We start from the raw sequence: 21,581 nt of genomic DNA on the forward strand, positions 1-21,581 counted from the left end.
CCATCCTATGTGTACAGGGGGAGGTGGTTTCCTCCTGACAGGCCATGCTGGGTATTGTAGTGCCCCACAGTGGTAGAGGTGTAGTCCTGCCCCATCCTATGTGTACAGGGGGAGGTGGTTCCTCCTGACAGGCCATGCTGGGTATTGTAGTGCCCCACAGTGGTAGAGGTGTAGTCCTGCCCCATCCTATGTGTACAGGGGGAGGTGGTTCCTCCTGACAGGCCATGCTGGGTATTGTAGTGCCCCACAGTGGTAGAGGTGTAGTATTGCCCCATCCTGTGTGTACAGGGGGAGGTGGTTTCCTCCTGACAGGCCATGCTGGGTATTGTAGTGCCCCACAGTGGTAGAGGTGTGGTCCTGCCCCATCCTGTGTGTACAGGGGGAGGTGGTTCCTCCTGACAGGCCATGCTGGGTATTGTAGTGCCCCACAGTGGTAGAGGTGTGGTCCTGCCCCATCCTGTGTGTACAGGGGGAGGTGGTTCCTCCTGACAGGCCATGCTGAGTATTGTAGTGCCCCACAGTGGTAGAGGTGTAGTCCTGCCCCATCCTGTGCGTACAGGGGGAGGTGGTTTCCCCCTGACAGGCCATGCTGGGTATTGTAGTGCCCCACAGTGGTAGAGGTGTAGTCCTGCCCCATCCTGTGTGTACAGGAGGAGGTGGTTCCTCCTGACAGGCCATGCTGGGTATTGTAGTGCCCCACAGTGGTAGAGGTGTAGTCCTGCCCCATCCTGTGTGTACAGGGGGAGGTGGTTTCCTCCTGACAGGCCATGCTGGGTATTGTAGTGCCCCACAGTGGTAGAGGTGTGGTCCTGCCCCATCCTATGTGTACAGGGGGAGGTGGTTCCTCCTGACAGGCCATGCTGAGTATTGTAGTGCCCCACAGTGGTAGAGGTGTAGTCCTGCCCCATCCTATGTGTACAGGGGGAGGTGGTTCCTCCTGACAGGCCATGCTGGGTATTGTAGTGCCCCACAGTGGTAGAGGTGTGGTCCTGCCCCATCCTATGTGTACAGGGGGAGGTGGTTTCCCCCTGACAGGCCATGCTGGGTATTGTAGTGCCCCACAGTGGTAGAGGTGTGGTCCTGCCCCATCCTGTGTGTACAGGGGGAGGTGGTTTCCTCCTGACAGGCCATGCTGGGTATTGTAGTGCCCACAGTGGTAGAGGTGTAGTATTGCCCCATCCTGTGTGTACAGGGGGAGGTGGTTTCCTCCTGACAGGCCATGCTGGGTATTGTAGTGCCCCACAGTGGTAGAGGTGTAGTCCTGCCCCATCCTGTGTGTACAGGGGGAGGTGGTTTCCTCCTGACAGGCCATGCTGGGTATTGTAGTGCCCCACAGTGGTAGAGGTGTAGTATTGCCCCATCCTGTGTGTACAGGGGGAGGTGGTTTCCTCCTGACAGGCCATGCTGAGTATTGTAGTGCCCCACAGTGGTAGAGGTGTGGTCCTGCCCCATCCTATGTGTACAGGGGGAGGTGGTTTCCTCCTGACAGGCCATGCTGGGTATTGTAGTGCCCCACAGTGGTAGAGGTGTAGTATTGCCCCATCCTGTGCGTACAGGGGGAGGTGGTTTCCTCCTGACAGGCCATGCTGAGTATTGTAGTGCCCCACAGTGGTAGAGGTGTGGTCCTGCCCCATCCTATGTGTACAGGGGGAGGTGGTTTCCTCCTGACAGGCCATGCTGGGTATTGTAGTGCCCCACAGTGGTAGAGGTGTGGTCCTGCTCCATCCTATGTGTACAGGGGGAGGTGGTTTCCTCCTGACAGGCCATGCTGGGTATTGTAGTGCCCACAGTGGTAGAGGTGTAGTATTGCCCCATCCTGTGTGTACAGGGGGAGGTGGTTTCCTCCTGACAGGCCATGCTGGGTATTGTAGTGCCCCACAGTGGTAGAGGTGTAGTCCTGCCCCATCCTGTGTGTACAGGGGGAGGTGGTTTCCTCCTGACAGGCCATGCTGGGTATTGTAGTGCCCCACAGTGGTAGAGGTGTGGTCCTGCCCCATCCTATGTGTACAGGGGGAGGTGGTTCCTCCTGACAGGCCATGCTGAGTATTGTAGTGCCCCACAGTGGTAGAGGTGTGGTCCTGCCCCATCCTATGTGTACAGGGGGAGGTGGTTCCTCCTGACAGGCCATGCTGGGTATTGTAGTGCCCCACAGTGGTAGAGGTGTGGTCCTGCCCCATCCTATGTGTACAGGGGGAGGTGGTTTCCCCCTGACAGGCCATGCTGGGTATTGTAGTGCCCCACAGTGGTAGAGGTGTGGTCCTGCCCCATCCTGTGTGTACAGGGGGAGGTGGTTTCCTCCTGACAGGCCATGCTGGGTATTGTAGTGCCCACAGTGGTAGAGGTGTAGTATTGCCCCATCCTGTGTGTACAGGGGGAGGTGGTTTCCTCCTGACAGGCCATGCTGGGTATTGTAGTGCCCCACAGTGGTAGAGGTGTAGTCCTGCCCCATCCTGTGTGTACAGGGGGAGGTGGTTTCCTCCTGACAGGCCATGCTGGGTATTGTAGTGCCCCACAGTGGTAGAGGTGTAGTATTGCCCCATCCTGTGTGTACAGGGGGAGGTGGTTTCCTCCTGACAGGCCATGCTGAGTATTGTAGTGCCCCACAGTGGTAGAGGTGTGGTCCTGCCCCATCCTATGTGTACAGGGGGAGGTGGTTTCCTCCTGACAGGCCATGCTGGGTATTGTAGTGCCCCACAGTGGTAGAGGTGTGGTCCTGCCCCATCCTGTGTGTACAGGGGGAGGTGGTTCCTCCTGACAGGCCATGCTGGGTATTGTAGTGCCCCACAGTGGTAGAGGTGTGGTCCTGCCCCATCCTATGTGTACAGGGGGAGGTGGTTCCTCCTGACAGGCCATGCTGAGTATTGTAGTGCCCCACAGTGGTAGAGGTGTAGTCCTGCCCCATCCTGTGCGTACAGGGGGAGGTGGTTTCCCCCTGACAGGCCATGCTGGGTATTGTAGTGCCCCACAGTGGTAGAGGTGTGGTCCTGCCCCATCCTGTGTGTACAGGGGGAGGTGGTTTCCTCCTGACAGGCCATGCTGGGTATTGTAGTGCCCACAGTGGTAGAGGTGTAGTATTGCCCCATCCTGTGTGTACAGGGGGAGGTGGTTTCCTCCTGACAGGCCATGCTGGGTATTGTAGTGCCCCACAGTGGTAGAGGTGTAGTCCTGCCCCATCCTGTGTGTACAGGAGGAGGTGGTTCCTCCTGACAGGCCATGCTGGGTATTGTAGTGCCCCACAGTAGTAGAGGTGTGGTCCTGCCCCATCCTGTGTGTACAGGGGGAGGTGGTTTCCTCCTGACAGGCCATGCTGGGTATTGTAGTGCCCCACAGTGGTAGAGGTGTGGTCCTGCCCCATCCTATGTGTACAGGGGGAGGTGGTTCCTCCTGACAGGCCATGCTGAGTATTGTAGTGCCTCACAGTGGTAGAGGTGTAGTCCTGCCCCATCCTATGTGTACAGGGGGAGGTGGTTTCCCCCTGACAGGCCATGCTGGGTATTGTAGTGCCCCACAGTGGTAGAGGTGTGGTCCTGCCCCATCCTGTGTGTACAGGGGGAGGTGGTTTCCTCCTGACAGGCCATGCTGGGTATTGTAGTGCCCCACAGTGGTAGAGGTGTAGTCCTGCCCCATCCTGTGTGTACAGGGGGAGGTGGTTCCTCCTGACAGGCCATGCTGGGTATTGTAGTGCCCCACAGTGGTAGAGGTGTGGTCCTGCCCCATCCTGTGTGTACAGGGGGAGGTGGTTCCTCCTGACAGGCCATGCTGAGTATTGTAGTGCCCCACAGTGGTAGAGGTGTAGTCCTGCCCCATCCTGTGCGTACAGGGGGAGGTGGTTTCCCCCTGACAGGCCATGCTGGGTATTGTAGTGCCCCACAGTGGTAGAGGTGTGGTCCTGCCCCATCCTGTGTGTACAGGGGGAGGTGGTTTCCTCCTGACAGGCCATGCTGGGTATTGTAGTGCCCACAGTGGTAGAGGTGTAGTATTGCCCCATCCTGTGTGTACAGGGGGAGGTGGTTTCCTCCTGACAGGCCATGCTGGGTATTGTAGTGCCCCACAGTGGTAGAGGTGTAGTCCTGCCCCATCCTGTGTGTACAGGAGGAGGTGGTTCCTCCTGACAGGCCATGCTGGGTATTGTAGTGCCCCACAGTGGTAGAGGTGTAGTCCTGCCCCATCCTGTGTGTACAGGGGGAGGTGGTTTCCTCCTGACAGGCCATGCTGGGTATTGTAGTGCCCCACAGTGGTAGAGGTGTGGTCCTGCCCCATCCTATGTGTACAGGGGGAGGTGGTTCCTCCTGACAGGCCATGCTGAGTATTGTAGTGCCCCACAGTGGTAGAGGTGTAGTCCTGCCCCATCCTATGTGTACAGGGGGAGGTGGTTCCTCCTGACAGGCCATGCTGGGTATTGTAGTGCCCCACAGTGGTAGAGGTGTGGTCCTGCCCCATCCTATGTGTACAGGGGGAGGTGGTTTCCCCCTGACAGGCCATGCTGGGTATTGTAGTGCCCCACAGTGGTAGAGGTGTGGTCCTGCCCCATCCTGTGTGTACAGGGGGAGGTGGTTTCCTCCTGACAGGCCATGCTGGGTATTGTAGTGCCCACAGTGGTAGAGGTGTAGTATTGCCCCATCCTGTGTGTACAGGGGGAGGTGGTTTCCTCCTGACAGGCCATGCTGGGTATTGTAGTGCCCCACAGTGGTAGAGGTGTAGTCCTGCCCCATCCTGTGTGTACAGGGGGAGGTGGTTTCCTCCTGACAGGCCATGCTGGGTATTGTAGTGCCCCACAGTGGTAGAGGTGTAGTATTGCCCCATCCTGTGTGTACAGGGGGAGGTGGTTTCCTCCTGACAGGCCATGCTGAGTATTGTAGTGCCCCACAGTGGTAGAGGTGTGGTCCTGCCCCATCCTATGTGTACAGGGGGAGGTGGTTTCCTCCTGACAGGCCATGCTGGGTATTGTAGTGCCCCACAGTGGTAGAGGTGTAGTATTGCCCCATCCTGTGCGTACAGGGGGAGGTGGTTTCCTCCTGACAGGCCATGCTGAGTATTGTAGTGCCCCACAGTGGTAGAGGTGTGGTCCTGCCCCATCCTATGTGTACAGGGGGAGGTGGTTTCCTCCTGACAGGCCATGCTGGGTATTGTAGTGCCCCACAGTGGTAGAGGTGTGGTCCTGCTCCATCCTATGTGTACAGGGGGAGGTGGTTTCCTCCTGACAGGCCATGCTGGGTATTGTAGTGCCCACAGTGGTAGAGGTGTAGTATTGCCCCATCCTGTGTGTACAGGGGGAGGTGGTTTCCTCCTGACAGGCCATGCTGGGTATTGTAGTGCCCCACAGTGGTAGAGGTGTAGTCCTGCCCCATCCTGTGTGTACAGGGGGAGGTGGTTTCCTCCTGACAGGCCATGCTGGGTATTGTAGTGCCCCACAGTGGTAGAGGTGTGGTCCTGCCCCATCCTATGTGTACAGGGGGAGGTGGTTCCTCCTGACAGGCCATGCTGAGTATTGTAGTGCCCCACAGTGGTAGAGGTGTGGTCCTGCCCCATCCTATGTGTACAGGGGGAGGTGGTTCCTCCTGACAGGCCATGCTGGGTATTGTAGTGCCCCACAGTGGTAGAGGTGTGGTCCTGCCCCATCCTATGTGTACAGGGGGAGGTGGTTTCCCCCTGACAGGCCATGCTGGGTATTGTAGTGCCCCACAGTGGTAGAGGTGTGGTCCTGCCCCATCCTGTGTGTACAGGGGGAGGTGGTTTCCTCCTGACAGGCCATGCTGGGTATTGTAGTGCCCACAGTGGTAGAGGTGTAGTATTGCCCCATCCTGTGTGTACAGGGGGAGGTGGTTTCCTCCTGACAGGCCATGCTGGGTATTGTAGTGCCCCACAGTGGTAGAGGTGTAGTCCTGCCCCATCCTGTGTGTACAGGGGGAGGTGGTTTCCTCCTGACAGGCCATGCTGGGTATTGTAGTGCCCCACAGTGGTAGAGGTGTAGTATTGCCCCATCCTGTGTGTACAGGGGGAGGTGGTTTCCTCCTGACAGGCCATGCTGAGTATTGTAGTGCCCCACAGTGGTAGAGGTGTGGTCCTGCCCCATCCTATGTGTACAGGGGGAGGTGGTTTCCTCCTGACAGGCCATGCTGGGTATTGTAGTGCCCCACAGTGGTAGAGGTGTGGTCCTGCCCCATCCTGTGTGTACAGGGGGAGGTGGTTCCTCCTGACAGGCCATGCTGGGTATTGTAGTGCCCCACAGTGGTAGAGGTGTGGTCCTGCCCCATCCTATGTGTACAGGGGGAGGTGGTTCCTCCTGACAGGCCATGCTGAGTATTGTAGTGCCCACAGTGGTAGAGCTGTAGTCCTGCCCCATCCTGTGCGTACAGGGGGAGGTGGTTTCCCCCTGACAGGCCATGCTGGGTATTGTAGTGCCCCACAGTGGTAGAGGTGTGGTCCTGCCCCATCCTGTGTGTACAGGGGGAGGTGGTTTCCTCCTGACAGGCCATGCTGGGTATTGTAGTGCCCACAGTGGTAGAGGTGTAGTATTGCCCCATCCTGTGTGTACAGGGGGAGGTGGTTTCCTCCTGACAGGCCATGCTGGGTATTGTAGTGCCCCACAGTGGTAGAGGTGTAGTCCTGCCCCATCCTGTGTGTACAGGAGGAGGTGGTTCCTCCTGACAGGCCATGCTGGGTATTGTAGTGCCCCACAGTAGTAGAGGTGTGGTCCTGCCCCATCCTGTGTGTACAGGGGGAGGTGGTTTCCTCCTGACAGGCCATGCTGGGTATTGTAGTGCCCCACAGTGGTAGAGGTGTGGTCCTGCCCCATCCTATGTGTACAGGGGGAGGTGGTTCCTCCTGACAGGCCATGCTGAGTATTGTAGTGCCTCACAGTGGTAGAGGTGTAGTCCTGCCCCATCCTATGTGTACAGGGGGAGGTGGTTTCCCCCTGACAGGCCATGCTGGGTATTGTAGTGCCCCACAGTGGTAGAGGTGTGGTCCTGCCCCATCCTGTGTGTACAGGGGGAGGTGGTTTCCTCCTGACAGGCCATGCTGGGTATTGTAGTGCCCACAGTGGCAGAGGTGTAGTATTGCCCCATCCTGTGTGTACAGGGGGAGGTGGTTTCCTCCTGACAGGCCATGCTGGGTATTGTAGTGCCCCACAGTGGTAGAGGTGTAGTCCTGCCCCATCCTGTGTGTACAGGGGGAGGTGGTTTCCTCCTGACAGGCCATGCTGGGTATTGTAGTGCCCCACAGTGGTAGAGGTGTGGTCCTGCCCCATCCTGTGTGTACAGGGGGAGGTGGTTTCCTCCTGACAGGCCATGCTGAGTATTGTAGTGCCCCACAGTGGTAGAGGTGTGGTCCTGCCCCATCCTATGTGTACAGGGGGAGGTGGTTTCCTCCTGACAGGCCATGCTGAGTATTGTAGTGCCCCACAGTGGTAGAGGTGTGGTCCTGCCCCATCCTGTGTGTACAGGGGGAGGTGGTTCCTCCTGACAGGCCATGCTGGATATTGTAGTGCCCCACAGTGGTAGAGGTGTAGTCCTGCCCCATCCTATGTCTACAGGGGGAGGTGGTTTCCTCCTGACAGGCCATGCTGGGTATTGTAGTGCCCCACAGTGGTAGAGGTGTAGTCCTGCCCCATCCTGTGTGTACAGGGGGAGGTGGTTTCCTCCTGACAGGCCATGCTGGGTATTGTAGTGCCCCACAGTGGTAGAGGTGTGGTCCTGCCCCATCCTGTGTGTACAGGGGGAGGTGGTTTCCTCCTGACAGGCCATGCTGGGTATTGTAGTGCCCCACAGTGGTAGAGGTGTGGTCCTGCCCCATCCTGTGTGTACAGGGGGAGGTGGTTCCTCCTGACAGGCCATGCTGGGTATTGTAGTGCCCCACAGTGGTAGAGGTGTAGTCCTGCCCCATCCTATGTCTACAGGGGGAGGTGGTTTCCTCCTGACAGGCCATGCTGGGTATTGTAGTGCCCCACAGTGGTAGAGGTGTAGTCCTGCCCCATCCTATGTCTACAGGGGGAGGTGGTTTCCTCCTGACAGGCCATGCTGGGTATTGTAGTGCCCCACAGTGGTAGAGGTGTAGTCCTGCCCCATCCTGTGTGTACAGGGGGAGGTGGTTTCCTCCTGACAGGCCATGCTGGGTATTGTAGTGCCCCACAGTGGTAGAGGTGTGGTCCTGCCCCATCCTATGTGTACAGGGGGAGGTGGTTTCCTCCTGACAGGCCATGCTGGGTATTGTAGTGCCCCACAGTGGTAGAGGTGTGGTCCTGCCCCATCCTATGTGTACAGGGGGTGGTGGTTTCCCCCTGACAGGCCATGCTGGGTATTGTAGTGCCCCACAGTGGTAGAGGTGTGGTCCTGCCCCATCCTATGTGTACAGGGGGTGGTGGTTTCCCCCTGACAGGCCATGCTGGGTATTGTAGTGCCCACAGTGGTAGAGGTGTGGTCCTGCCCCATCCTATGTGTACAGGGGGAGGTGGTTCCTCCTGACAGGCCATGCTGGGTATTGTAGTGCCCACAGTGGTAGAGGTGTGGTCCTGCCCCATCCTATGTGTACAGGGGGAGGTGGTTCCTCCTGACAGGCCATGCTGGGTATTGTAGTGCCCCACAGTGGTAGAGGTGTAGTATTGCCCCATCCTATGTGTACAGGGGGTGGTGGTTTCCCCCTGACAGGCCATGCTGGGTATTGTAGTGCCCACAGTGGTAGAGGTGTGGTCCTGCCCCATCCTATGTGTACAGGGGGAGGTGGTTCCTCCTGACAGGCCATGCTGGGTATTGTAGTGCCCACAGTGGTAGAGGTGTGGTCCTGTCCCATCCTATGTGTACAGGGGGAGGTGGTTCCTCCTGACAGGCCATGCTGGGTATTGTAGTGCCCCACAGTGGTAGAGGTGTAGTCCTGCCCCATCCTGTGTGTACAGGGGGAGGTGGTTCCTCCTGACAGGCCATGCTGGGTATTGTAGTGCCCCACAGTGGTAGAGGTGTAGTCCTGGCCCATCCTGTGCGTACAGGGGGAGGTGGTTTCCCCCTGACAGGCCATGCTGGGTATTGTAGTGCCCCACAGTGGTAGAGGTGTGGTCCTGCCCCATCCTGTGTGTACAGGGGGAGGTGGTTTCCTCCTGACAGGCCATGCTGGGTATTGTAGTGCCCACAGTGGTAGAGGTGTAGTATTGCCCCATCCTGTGTGTACAGGGGGAGGTGGTTTCCTCCTGACAGGCCATGCTGGGTATTGTAGTGCCCCACAGTGGTAGAGGTGTGGTCCTGCCCCATCCTATGTGTACAGGGGGAGGTGGTTTCCTCCTGACAGGCCATGCTGGGTATTGTAGTGCCCCACAGTGGTAGAGGTGTGGTCCTGCCCCATCCTATGTGTACAGGGGGAGGTGGTTTCCTCCTGACAGGCCATGCTGGGTATTGTAGTGCCCCACAGTGGTAGAGGTGTAGTATTGCCCCATCCTATGTGTACAGGGGGAGGTGGTTCCTCCTGACAGGCCATGCTGGGTGGTTTCCCCCTGACAGGCCATGCTGGGTATTGTAGTGCCCACAGTGGTAGAGGTGTAGTCCTGCCCCATCCTATGTGTACAGGGGGAGGTGGTTCCTCCTGACAGGCCATGCTGGGTATTGTAGTGCCCACAGTGGTAGAGGTGTGGTCCTGCCCCATCCTATGTGTACAGGGGGAGGTGGTTCCTCCTGACAGGCCATGCTGGGTATTGTAGTGCCCACAGTGGTAGAGGTGTGGTCCTGCCCCATCCTATGTGTACAGGGGGAGGTGGTTCCTCCTGACAGGCCATGCTGGGTATTGTAGTGCCCCACAGTGGTAGAGGTGTGGTCCTGCCCCATCCTGTGTGTACAGGGGGAGGTGGTTCCTCCTGACAGGCCATGCTGGGTATTGTAGTGCCCCACAGTGGTAGAGGTGTAGTCCTGCCCCATCCTATGTGTACAGGGGGAGGTGGTTTCCTCCTGACAGGCCATGCTGGGTATTGTAGTGCCCCACAGTGGTAGAGGTGTGGTCCTGCCCCATCCTATGTGTACAGGGGGAGGTGGTTTCCTCCTGACAGGCCATGCTGGGTATTGTAGTGCCCCACAGTGGTAGATGTGTAGTCCTGCCCCATCCTATGTGTACAGGGGAAGGTGGTTTCCCCCTGACAGGCCATGCTGGGTATTGTAGTGCCCCACAGTGGTAGAGGTGTGGTCCTGCCCCATCCTATGTGTACAGGGGGAGGTGGTTTCCTCCTGACAGGCCATGCTGGGTATTGTAGTGCCCACAGTGGTAGAGGTGTAGTATTGCCCCATCCTGTGTGTACAGGGGGAGGTGGTTTCCTCCTGACAGGCCATGCTGGGTATTGTAGTGCCCCACAGTGGTAGAGGTGTGGTCCTGCCCCATCCTGTGTGTACAGGGGGAGGTGGTTCCTCCTGACAGGCCATGCTGGGTATTGTAGTGCCCCACAGTGGTAGAGGTGTAGTCCTGCCCCATCCTGTGTGTACAGGGGGAGGTGGTTCCTCCTGACAGGCCATGCTGGGTATTGTAGTGCCCCACAGTGGTAGAGGTGTAGTCCTGCCCCATCCTGTGTGTACAGGGGGAGGTGGTTTCCTCCTGACAGGCCATGCTGGGTATTGTAGTGCCCACAGTGGTAGTGGTGTAGTCCTGCCCCATCCTATGTGTACAGGGGGAGGTGGTTTCCTCCTGACAGGCCATGCTGGGTATTGTAGTGCCCCACAGTGGTAGAGGTGTAGTCCTGCCCCATCCTATGTGTACAGGGGGAGGTGGTTCCTCCTGACAGGCCATGCTGGGTATTGTGGTGCCCCACAGTGGTAGAGGTGTGGTCCTGCTCCATCCTATGTGTACAGGGGGAGGTGGTTTCCTCCTGACAGGCCATGCTGGGTATTGTAGTGCCCCACAGTGGTAGAGGTGTGGTCCTGCCCCATCCTATGTGTACAGGGGGTGGTGGTTTCCCCCTGACAGGCCATGCTGGGTATTGTAGTGCCCACAGTGGTAGAGGTGTAGTCCTGCCCCATCCTATGTGTACAGGGGGAGGTGGTTCCTCCTGACAGGCCATGCTGGGTATTGTAGTGCCCACAGTGGTAGAGGTGTGGTCCTGCCCCATCCTATGTGTACAGGGGGAGGTGGTTCCTCCTGACAGGCCATGCTGGGTATTGTAGTGCCCACAGTGGTAGAGGTGTGGTCCTGCCCCATCCTATGTGTACAGGGTGAGGTGGTTCCTCCTGACAGGCCATGCTGGGTATTGTAGTGCCCCACAGTGGTAGAGGTGTGGTCCTGCCCCATCCTGTGTGTACAGGGGGAGGTGGTTCCTCCTGACAGGCCATGCTGGGTATTGTAGTGCCCCACAGTGGTAGAGGTGTAGTCCTGCCCCATCCTATGTGTACAGGGGAAGGTGGTTTCCCCCTGACAGGCCATGCTGGGTATTGTAGTGCCCCACAGTGGTAGAGGTGTGGTCCTGCCCCATCCTATGTGTACAGGGGGAGGTGGTTTCCTCCTGACAGGCCATGCTGGGTATTGTAGTGCCCACAGTGGTAGAGGTGTAGTATTGCCCCATCCTGTGTGTACAGGGGGAGGTGGTTTCCTCCTGACAGGCCATGCTGGGTATTGTAGTGCCCCACAGTGGTAGAGGTGTGGTCCTGCCCCATCCTGTGTGTACAGGGGGAGGTGGTTCCTCCTGACAGGCCATGCTGGGTATTGTAGTGCCCCACAGTGGTAGAGGTGTAGTCCTGCCCCATCCTGTGTGTACAGGGGGAGGTGGTTCCTCCTGACAGGCCATGCTGGGTATTGTAGTGCCCACAGTGGTAGTGGTGTAGTCCTGCCCCATCCTATGTGTACAGGGGGAGGTGGTTTCCTCCTGACAGGCCATGCTGGGTATTGTAGTGCCCCACAGTGGTAGAGGTGTAGTCCTGCCCCATCCTATGTGTACAGGGGGAGGTGGTTCCTCCTGACAGGCCATGCTGGGTATTGTGGTGCCCCACAGTGGTAGAGGTGTAGTCCTGCCCCATCCTGTGTGTACAGGGGGAGGTGGTTTCCTCCTGACAGGCCATGCTGGGTATTGTGGTGCCCCACACTGGTGACGTCTGTACCTGGCAGCCTGCATCAGCGGGGTCCAGCCATAATGGTTCCTGCTGTCCACAGAGGCGCCTTTCCTCAGCACGAACCTGACGATGGGCTCATGTCCGCCGCCGGCCGCCAGCTGTAGCCCGGTGTTCCCGTCCTCGTCCGTGGAGTCCACCGGCACCAGAGCCGGGCTGTCCCCGGGAGGCTCGCCCTGGCCGGCCGGGTCTGGCTCCAGCAGCCTGCGGGCACTCTCCAGGTCGCCATCCTCACAGGCTCGGAACAGCAGCTGGCACTGAGCCGGGATCGTGCACTCCATGGAGGGCGGCCGGCGCCTGCCACACAGCTGCGCGGTAACGGAGGAAGTAGCGGATCAGGGGTCACCGGAGCTGGTCAGTGCCAGTGTACAGCGCTCTGCACCGCCTCCTCTGCCGTGTACACAGATAACGGCGCCATTCCTCCAAAGACCTATAACTGGGACGTTCCCAACTTCCCAAGTATTCCCAGCAGTTCATCTGCCTGCTGCGCATGCGCGACGTGTTCCTTACACTGACCCGTCTTGGAGATCGGAGCGGCTCCTCCAGGTAGCGGCATGTGCTGGAAGGAGCCGTGTCTGCAGTGCCTGGAGAGACCCCTGCTGCCCGGTGTACAGCTAGCAGGACACAAGAGGCACGGCATTCAAGTGGAATGAGGACCAGAAGGGTTACGGCGAGGCTTACAGAAGAGCGGATCTCAACTGTGCAGCACTTGGAAAGGAGCATTGCTCCTATTGATGCCCCTTAGTGTTCCCACACATTCATACCTCTATTATGGCCCCCATAAAATATGATGCCAACAAAAGTGCCCCCCAAACACAGTATAATACACCCACAGTGAATGTGTGCCGCCCCTGCAGCAGATCGAACCTCTCGGATCCGGGGGTGATTACTCGTGGCTTGAGGGTCTCCGGACCCGGGGGCTAGGGGCCACACTCAAATGAAGAAGGGGGTATTTACAGGGAAGATATAGTTTGTGACGCCACCCGTGGTGTACGGTAATTGGGAGTACTGCCGCTGGGAGTACCCGGGGTGATGGAGTGGGGCAGCCAGATGACGTTAGTTACTCTCCACGGGTAGGGGAAGGCCCCAGGACTCTGGATGATGCTGTGGGATGCAGGGGACTGCACAGGCTCGCTGGTTGCAGGGGTTAACTTGGTACTCAGCAAGAAAGCAGACGCTAACAACCGGGTAAGGCTGCTTTCACACATCCGGTTTTTGCAGTGCGGCACAATCCGGCTCAAAAACCTATGCAACGGATGCGGCGAAAAACCGGATCAGTTGCATACGTTTTCCATGCGGCCCGTCCGTTTTTTGACGGATGCGGCTTGATACTGAGCATGCGCAGTTCAGAAAACCGCATCCGGCGTCCATAGGCTTGCATTGTAAATTGCGCCGGATGCGTCGCGATGCGTTTTTTTCACCGCAGACAAAAACGTTCACTTGAACGTTTCATCCAGCCGCCACATTGGCTATATATGCCGCATCCAGCAAAAAACGGACACAACGCAAGGCCATACGGCACAATCCGTCGCCGATAAAAGTCTATGTGGAAAAACCGCACCCGGCTGCAAAAAAAAACTAATGCGGTTTTCCCGCAAAGTGCCGTATTGTGCCGCACAGCAAAAACCGGATGTGTGAAAGCAGCCTAAATTAAGTCTCTGGGTGCCGCTGCCCTCTTGGGGGAGGTCATCCGGGTCCCGTTCCCTGCAGCACTGCCTGGTGGTCCGTGACCTGCCTCCTGGCACAAAATTTAGATTGTCCGTTGTGGCCCGGTAGCTTGGAGCTTTCTGGGCCCCGCTCCCCACTGTGGCTAAGTGAAGGAGCCTGCTCTCAGGAGCTCACGCTTGGGATTTCAGTGGGCCGCTTGCTAGGAAAGCCCTATCCCCCTCGTTGCGCTAGTGCCCCTGATCTCTGAGCTTCGTGGGAACAGTCCATAAAGGCCCTGTCCTCCGCAGGTTAATTGCCGGGTCGCCTGAAGCTTCTCCCCAACCTAGGGTCCCTGTACCCCGACGTTCCTTCAGTCACGGACCGGTGATACGACCAGGCTGCTGACCGTCCTCTTTCACGGGTTCCAGGCAACTAGCCTCAATCCCCTGCGACCGGGGGTCCGACTCCTCTAGGTCCAGACCACCATCTGCGACCTAGTCTGCTTCTCCCCTGGGAGCTACAACTCCCACCTCCCTGTTCATGACGCCAGAAATTTGAGGTGTGCCACCCGTGCCCCTTTTCTTCCTCAGAGCTCCTCACAGCTCAAGGGTTCCACTGCATTCAACTGACACCTCCCTGCCTGACCCCTAGGTGGGCGGCCCTATTCCTGCTTAAGCAGACCACCAGGTGTGGTGCAAGATGTATCTAGGATTTGCCAATGCTGGTGGAGGCATTACTGCAGGATAGAGACCCAGAACCATGGGGGTTTGAGCCCTGCATGGGGAAGGCAGATTGTGCAGAACAATGTGACGACCCGAATAGCCCAGGGCGTCACAAATGGCTCCACAATACCCTCCACATGCACAGTATCCCTCACTCCCACAAATTATGATGTCCCCACAGAGACCACCAACACAGTATGATGGCCCCAACACAGTCTTCTCACAGTACGAAGATCCCACAGCCCTCCACAATGTGATGGCCACCACAAATCCCTCCATACAGAATAAAAACACCCCACAGCCCTCCACACAGTATAATGGCCCTCCATACAGCATAAAGACACCCCACAGCCCTCTGCACAGTATAATGGCCCTCTATATAGCATAAAGACACCCCACAGCCCTCCGCACAGTATAGTGGCCCTCCATACAGCATGAAGACACCCCACAGCCCTCCTCACAGTATAATGATACCCACACTCCGAGGCAAAACTTATCATTGGTGCAGCCTATGCAGTTGCACAAGGAACCAAGAGGTAAGGGAGCCCATATCTGCCTGCAAAGGAGATAGAATTGGGCATTATTATGAGCTACTGGACTGAAAAGGGCCCGTTTACTGTTCTTGCACTGGGGACCTTTTCTGTCCGTGTCTGACAGTGCCTGAACTGTGTAATGGCCCTGCACATAGCCCTCCAAACAGTATAATGACCCCCATATACATAGCTCTCCAAACAGTATAATGGCCACCCTATTGCTCTCCAAACAATATAGTGGCTCCAGCATAGTCCTCCAAACAGTATAATGGCCCCACATATAGCCCACCACAACAGTATAATGGCCCTACACATAGCCCTCCAAACAGTATCATGGCCCCCCACATAGCCTCCAAACAGTATAATGGCCCCCCCATATAGCCCTCCAAATCCGGTTAATGGTCCCCTACATAGAAGGCCATTGAGGCTTGAAGTACCAGAGGGGAAGCCACAGCACACTGCCAACAAGGGAAGAGGAAGATTCAAAACCCCGCAGTGAGACAACTAAACCACATTTATATCAAGACCTCTTCGCATGTCTGTTTTAAAAAACGTATGTCTGGCACATTTTGTTTTGGGAATCCGTGTGTATTTATGTGTAATCCGTGTGCCGTTTGTATATACGTGTGGTGTCGGGGTTCCTCCGGGTTCAGCCCTAGGCCCCCTCCTCTTCTCTCTATATACTGCCGGTATTTGACAAACCATCATTATACTCGGTTTTCAGTACCTCCTGTATGCTGATGACACCCAATTATGCACAGTCTCCTGATATCACCCCTGCATTACAACAAAATACTAGGGATTGTCTGTCTGCTGTCTCCAACATCATGTCTTCCCTCTATCGAAGGCTATGTTCGCACGTTGCGTTTTTTTCCGCGTTTCTGCAGCGTTTTTAGCAGCAGCGTTTTTGCGCTAAAACGCATGCATTTTTGATTGCCAGCAAAGTCTATGGGAAAAGCAGAATTCCTGTCTGCACTTTGCTTTTTTTTCAGCAGCGTTTAATTTGCATATTTGTGGTCAAAAACCATGCTGAAAAAGAAGCAGCATGTCAGTTGTTTTTGCCATTTCTGCAGCGTTTCCTTAACATTGGAGTCAATGAGAAATGGCAAAACGCAACCAAAAGCACAATTCCTGCGTTTTTCATGCTTTTTACCTGCTTTTCCACTGCGTTTTTGGCTCCAAAAACGCATGCTTTTCTGGACAAAATTTTATGGGTTCTAATGTTCCTTTACACACACACAATAACCGAAAATTTACATGTTAAAAAATTAGAAACTTCACCTATTTTTCTGATAAAATGTGCATAACTACTATTTTTGCATTAAAAATGATAATTTCCCATATAGTTTTATTAAAAGTTAATTTTATACTTTTTTTCTCTTTTTTCATTTTTTTTGACTAATTCAACTTTATTTCTCAGTGTCTTGATCTCAAAAACGCATCTGCAGAAACGCAGGTGAAAACGCAGGTTAAAAGCGCTAAAAACACACTAAAAACGCGGTAAAAACGCATGCGTTTTTAGCGCTAAAAAATGGTCAAAAGCCATTTGGTCAAAAACCAAGGTAAGGAAAACGTGCAGAATAAACTGCAGGTACTCCGACGCAACGTGCGCACATAGCCTAAGGCTATGTCCGCACGTTGCTTTTTACCTGCTTTTTACCTGCTTTTTTGCTGCTTTTTCAACTGCAGCGTTTAATGGCACAATGGTTGTGTTCTGCTTTTCAAGCAAAGTCTATGGGAATTTGGGTTTCTTGTCCGCACTATGCAGTTCAAACTGCAGCCTTTTTGTTGCAGAACTTTGGTCAAAAACTCAGCTTTGCAGTGCAAAACCCAAATGGCAAAAACAATTGACATGTTGCTTCTTTGAAAAGCTGAGTTTTTGACCAAAGTTCTGCCACAAAAAGGCAGAATGTTGAACAACATAGTGTGAACAAGAAACCCAAATTCCCATAGACTTTGCTTGAATAGAAGAACACATCCATTTTGGCATTAAACAGCGCAGAAGAAAAAGCAGCAAAAAAGCAGGTAAAAAGCAGGTAAAAAGCAACGTGCGCACATACCCTGAGAGTGAATCTGTCAAACACTGAACTTCTCGTGTTTCCTACCTCTACTAATCTCTCCAATCCCAATATTGCCATTTCCATATGTGGTTCTACCATTATTCCCCAGTAGCACGCACGCTGTTGTGGGGTTTGACTCCGATCTCACCTTCACTCCCTGCATCCGATCACTCACTTGCTCATTTCATCTCGACCTCAAAAAAATCTCTAGAATTTGACCTTTTCTTACCGTTGACTCTGCAAAATCTTTCTTACTGTCGCTCTAAAGGCTGCTTTACACCAGAAGATCTATCGTGCGATAGATCGTCGGGGTCATGGTTTTTGTGACGCACATCCGGCATCGCTGGCGATGCAGGCCTGTGTGACACCTCCTAGCGACGCAGTATCGCTCACAAATCGTGAGTCGTGTACTGGTCGCTAGGTTTCATAATATCGTTTAATTTAGTTGTTCATAGTTCCCGGGGTGGCACACGCCGCTCCGTGTGACACCCCGGAAACGGTGAACATCGCTTACCTGTGACCCGCGGCTCTCGCCGGCTATGTGGAAGGAAGGAGGTGGGCGGGATGTTTACATCCCGCTCATCTCTGCCCCTCCGCTTCTATTGGCCGGCGGCCGTGTGACGTCGCTGTGACGCCGAACGTCCCTCCCACTCCAGGAAGTGGACGTTCGCCGCCCACAGCGAGGTCGGACGGGAGGTAAGTACGTGTGACGGGGGGTTACCGACTTTGTGCGCCACGGGCAGCGATTTGCCCGTGACGCAAAAAGGACGGGGGCGGGTACGATCGATTGTGAAATTGCACAATTGGTCGTACCGTGTAAAGCAGCCTTTATTCATTTTCGTCTGGACTATTGCAACTCTCTACTAATCAGTCTCCCTGTTACTAAACTCTCCTTTCTCGAATCCATTCTGAATGCAGCAGTCAGGATCATATTCCTCTCCTGCTGCTACACCGATGCCTCTGCCCTGTGCCAGTCATTGCACTGGTTGCCCATCTGCCACATCCACAAAACCCTCCACAGTTCTCACCGCCCTACATCTCCTCCCTCATCACTGTCTGTCACCCTACCCATGCCCTCCATTCCGCTAATGACTTAAGACTGATATCCTCTATTATCCGAACCTCCCACCCTTATCTCCTAGATTTCTCACAAACTGCACCAATTCTCTGGAATGCACTACCCAGTACTATTCGCTTGATTCACAATACTCACAGTTTTAAGCGTGCCCTAAAAACGCACTTCTTTACACTAGCCTAATACCTCATCTCACTTATCTAACTATTCCCATTTTGTCCTTACAAAATGTTCTTTTGAATCTGATCCCTTATATCATGTGTTTACATGCCCTCCATACACTTAATAGCACTCTGTACCTGCTGTACTTTACATATAGTGGCTGGTGACCGGATCATGCAGAGAGATTTTAATCTCCTATTTATTATATTGATAGCTGGATCACACAATAAAAGCACTCTTTACCATTCACCTTTTACGCCTCCCCTATTCCCTCATAGACTGTAATCTTGTGAGCAGGGTCCTCACTCCTCTGGGTATCGGTTGAATTTTGTTATTCTGTAATGTCTCATATTATAGGTACATGTCCCCTTTGTATTGTAAAGTGCTGCAGACAAATTTTGGTGCTATATAAATAAAAATTATTATCAGAGTATATACATATGCACTATGCAAGAGTACACCAACAATACAATTGGGAATTTTTAACAAGGGTGTGTAAACTAAATGGACTAAAGATATAGTCAAGCACCATGACATATTTCACCTACATGTAGGAGTGCAATTGAGTGCAATAATTACTACACACAAATAGCCACTAGGTGGCACTGGCACTACATGAATATGATACAGAATACACATTAGTTGTACTATATAGTTAAAGGGAACCGGTCACCACTTTTTTGGCATATAAGGCTAGGTTCACATTTCCGTTGTTTTGCATCAGTCACATGCGTTGCTTGACGCATGTGACTGATGCGTTGTACAACGCATGACAAAGAACAGAATTCATTGTCGGACACCGTTGTGTGCAGGGGCGGAGTGCGAGGAGGGTGGAGCGTGAGGGGGCGGAGCCGAGCGCGGCCGTGGCGCTGAGGACATCAATGCCACGGGGACTGCAGAGCTGGGGACAGGTGTGTGTGTGTGTGTGTGTGTACATATGCGGAGTGCGGGAGGGGGCAGAGCCGAGCGGGGAAGTGTCGGCCTCCCTGCACACGTATCCAGTGTAAATATCGGGTAACTAACCAAAGCGCATTGCTTAGTAACCCGATGTGTATCTTGGTTACGTGTGCAGGGAGCCATAGAGAGCATGCGCAGCAAAATCCTACGGATTGCGCTGCTCAAAAAACGTTACAGGCTGCGTTCCTTCCACACCGCGGTCAGTCGTTCCACGACTGATCAGTCGGGCGCAGGGTGCAACGCAGCATCATCAGTCACAATCCGCCACTCATACAAGTCTATGAGAACAACGGAATCTACCAAACGGATTCCGTTGTTTACCAGAGCAGCGGATTGTGACTGATACAATTTAACAGAAGTGTGAACCTAGCCTAAGTTGCGGCCACCACCACCGGGCTCTTATATAAAGCATTCTAACATGCTGTATATAAGAGCCCAGGCCGCTGTGAGAACATAAAAAACACTTTATATAACTTACCTAATGGTCGCGCTGCGGTGGAATTGGGTCACGGAGGCGTCTCCGTTCTCCGGTGCCGGCGCCGCCTCTTTCGGCCATCTTCGTCCTCTTTCTGAATCCTGTGTTCATGACGCGTCTACGTCATACACACTCGCCGGTCCGGGGCAGGCGCACTACAATACTTTGATTTGCCCTGCTCAGGACCTGAATGCCGGCGAGTGTGGATGACGTCGGACGCGTCATGTACCGCAGCTGACACTGGTTCGTATGGCTGCTTTTGTATCCCCTTGCCTCCCCATGCTTTCATGGCTGCATCTCTGAACCTCGGGCTAATGCAATATTTCTTATCTTGTTGCTGCTAAAACCGCTGGTTTTTGGTGTTCTGGGTCAGTGCAATAATTATTATCCTTATGCTGCTATGTGGGTATTTTTTGAGTCAGTGCAATAATATTGCGTTATATTGACTTTTTTCCATCCTGCTGCTATCTATCATTCTTGGGTTGGTGCAATATAATATATATTGGCAACGCCATTTATACTTTTTTAGCTCGTTATTAAAACACAGCCCATGTAGTGCATTTTCTTCTATTTACCTTTTGCCTTATTTGCACAGGTGGATTTGCCCCACATATCTGATCTATTTCTTTATGCACTGACTGAAGAGGAGTGTAATATTCAATCTTGTATTGAGGACCCCTAGTGGTCAAAATATATATATATATATATATATATATATATATATATATATATATATATATATATTTATCCATTATTTATTGGTGATACAATTGTGTTTTTAGGATGCTTATGGATGGAAATCATTTTCATGGCTTATCCCCTCCTTTTTTGTTTGTTAGTGTTTATTATTTTGCTGATTATTATTTTTTACCCACTACAGGTAAGCTGAAAATCTTCGTTTTTGCACATTAGCAATATACACCCAGAACTGCTCTTGGTTCTGAGTGCATATTGCACCTGACAGGTTCCCTTTAATGGTAATGTCTAGTGCAAATAAAAAGTAATATTGTAGATATGGAATGAAAAAACATCCAATCTAGTAATCAATCATAAATAGCGCATGAAGTAACCACCAATAAATTCAATAAAAATACCTGTATCCGAGAGAGCGGTGCCACCACCCCAATGTGCATTTCGGCGCAGTGCCTTCTTCGGGGGAGTGGCTAACAACTATAATAATAATTTATATTTATTAAGTAATAATTGGGGACAATTTATGCATAATATGTGTTTATTAATTAAGATGTGTCTATTTTTCACATAAGTACTTGCACTTTTATACCAGTATTTTGACCATAGTGTATAAATGCCAATGTGAGTCTTTTTTCACAATTTTAACACTTGCCCCTTTTTTCACTATCCAATTGCATCTTTCTAGAAACACAGTTGCACACCCCATATGCTACTATCACATTCTTACATTTTGCCCATGCATTTCCTTGTGCTACTATCAAATCCTTGTATATTACTCATGCACTAGCACTTTACATATGTTCTACTACATTGTATTTTTTAACTAACGCACATGCACATCGGCACCATTTTGATATCCCTGTACTAGTGTTTCCACATTTCATATTCCTGTGGCATCCAATCAGTGTGCATGCGCATCGGCATATCACTGACATGATCATCCCACATCACCGTCATTATGGGAGGATGCTGCCATCACCTGTCCAAAATCCATCCCTTTCAAGTGGGTAGAGTTGTGTCCAGGTGCTAGTGTCATCAGCTCATGATGTTTTGGGGATGTCTCTTTCCACAGGGGGTTTGTCGGCTATGACTAGGACTATGGGGTGCATTATAATATATGGAGGACTATTGAGTGCATTATAATATATGGAGGACTATGGGGTGCATTATAATATATGGAAGACTATGGGGGTGC

At 53.4% G+C, this 21,581-nt stretch overlaps 1 protein-coding gene across 2 annotated transcripts in view; it reads right to left on the minus strand.

Moving 5' to 3' along the window:
- Positions 1 to 12,534, minus strand: part of ANKS6 (ankyrin repeat and sterile alpha motif domain containing 6) — a 162,620-nt gene extending 150,086 nt beyond the window's left edge. For both annotated transcript variants that reach the window (XM_075314916.1, XM_075314917.1), the window contains exon 1: positions 12,054 to 12,534. In XM_075314916.1, the coding sequence (XP_075171031.1) occupies positions 12,054 to 12,343 (290 nt within the window). In that variant the 5' untranslated portion in view covers positions 12,344 to 12,534. The remainder of the gene's footprint in view (positions 1 to 12,053) is intronic.
- Positions 12,535 to 21,581: the final 9,047 nt, after the last annotated feature.

The sequence above is a fragment of the Anomaloglossus baeobatrachus genome, chromosome 6, assembly GCF_048569485.1.
Source record: "Anomaloglossus baeobatrachus isolate aAnoBae1 chromosome 6, aAnoBae1.hap1, whole genome shotgun sequence".
In the NCBI taxonomy this organism is placed as follows: domain Eukaryota; kingdom Metazoa; phylum Chordata; class Amphibia; order Anura; family Aromobatidae; genus Anomaloglossus; species Anomaloglossus baeobatrachus.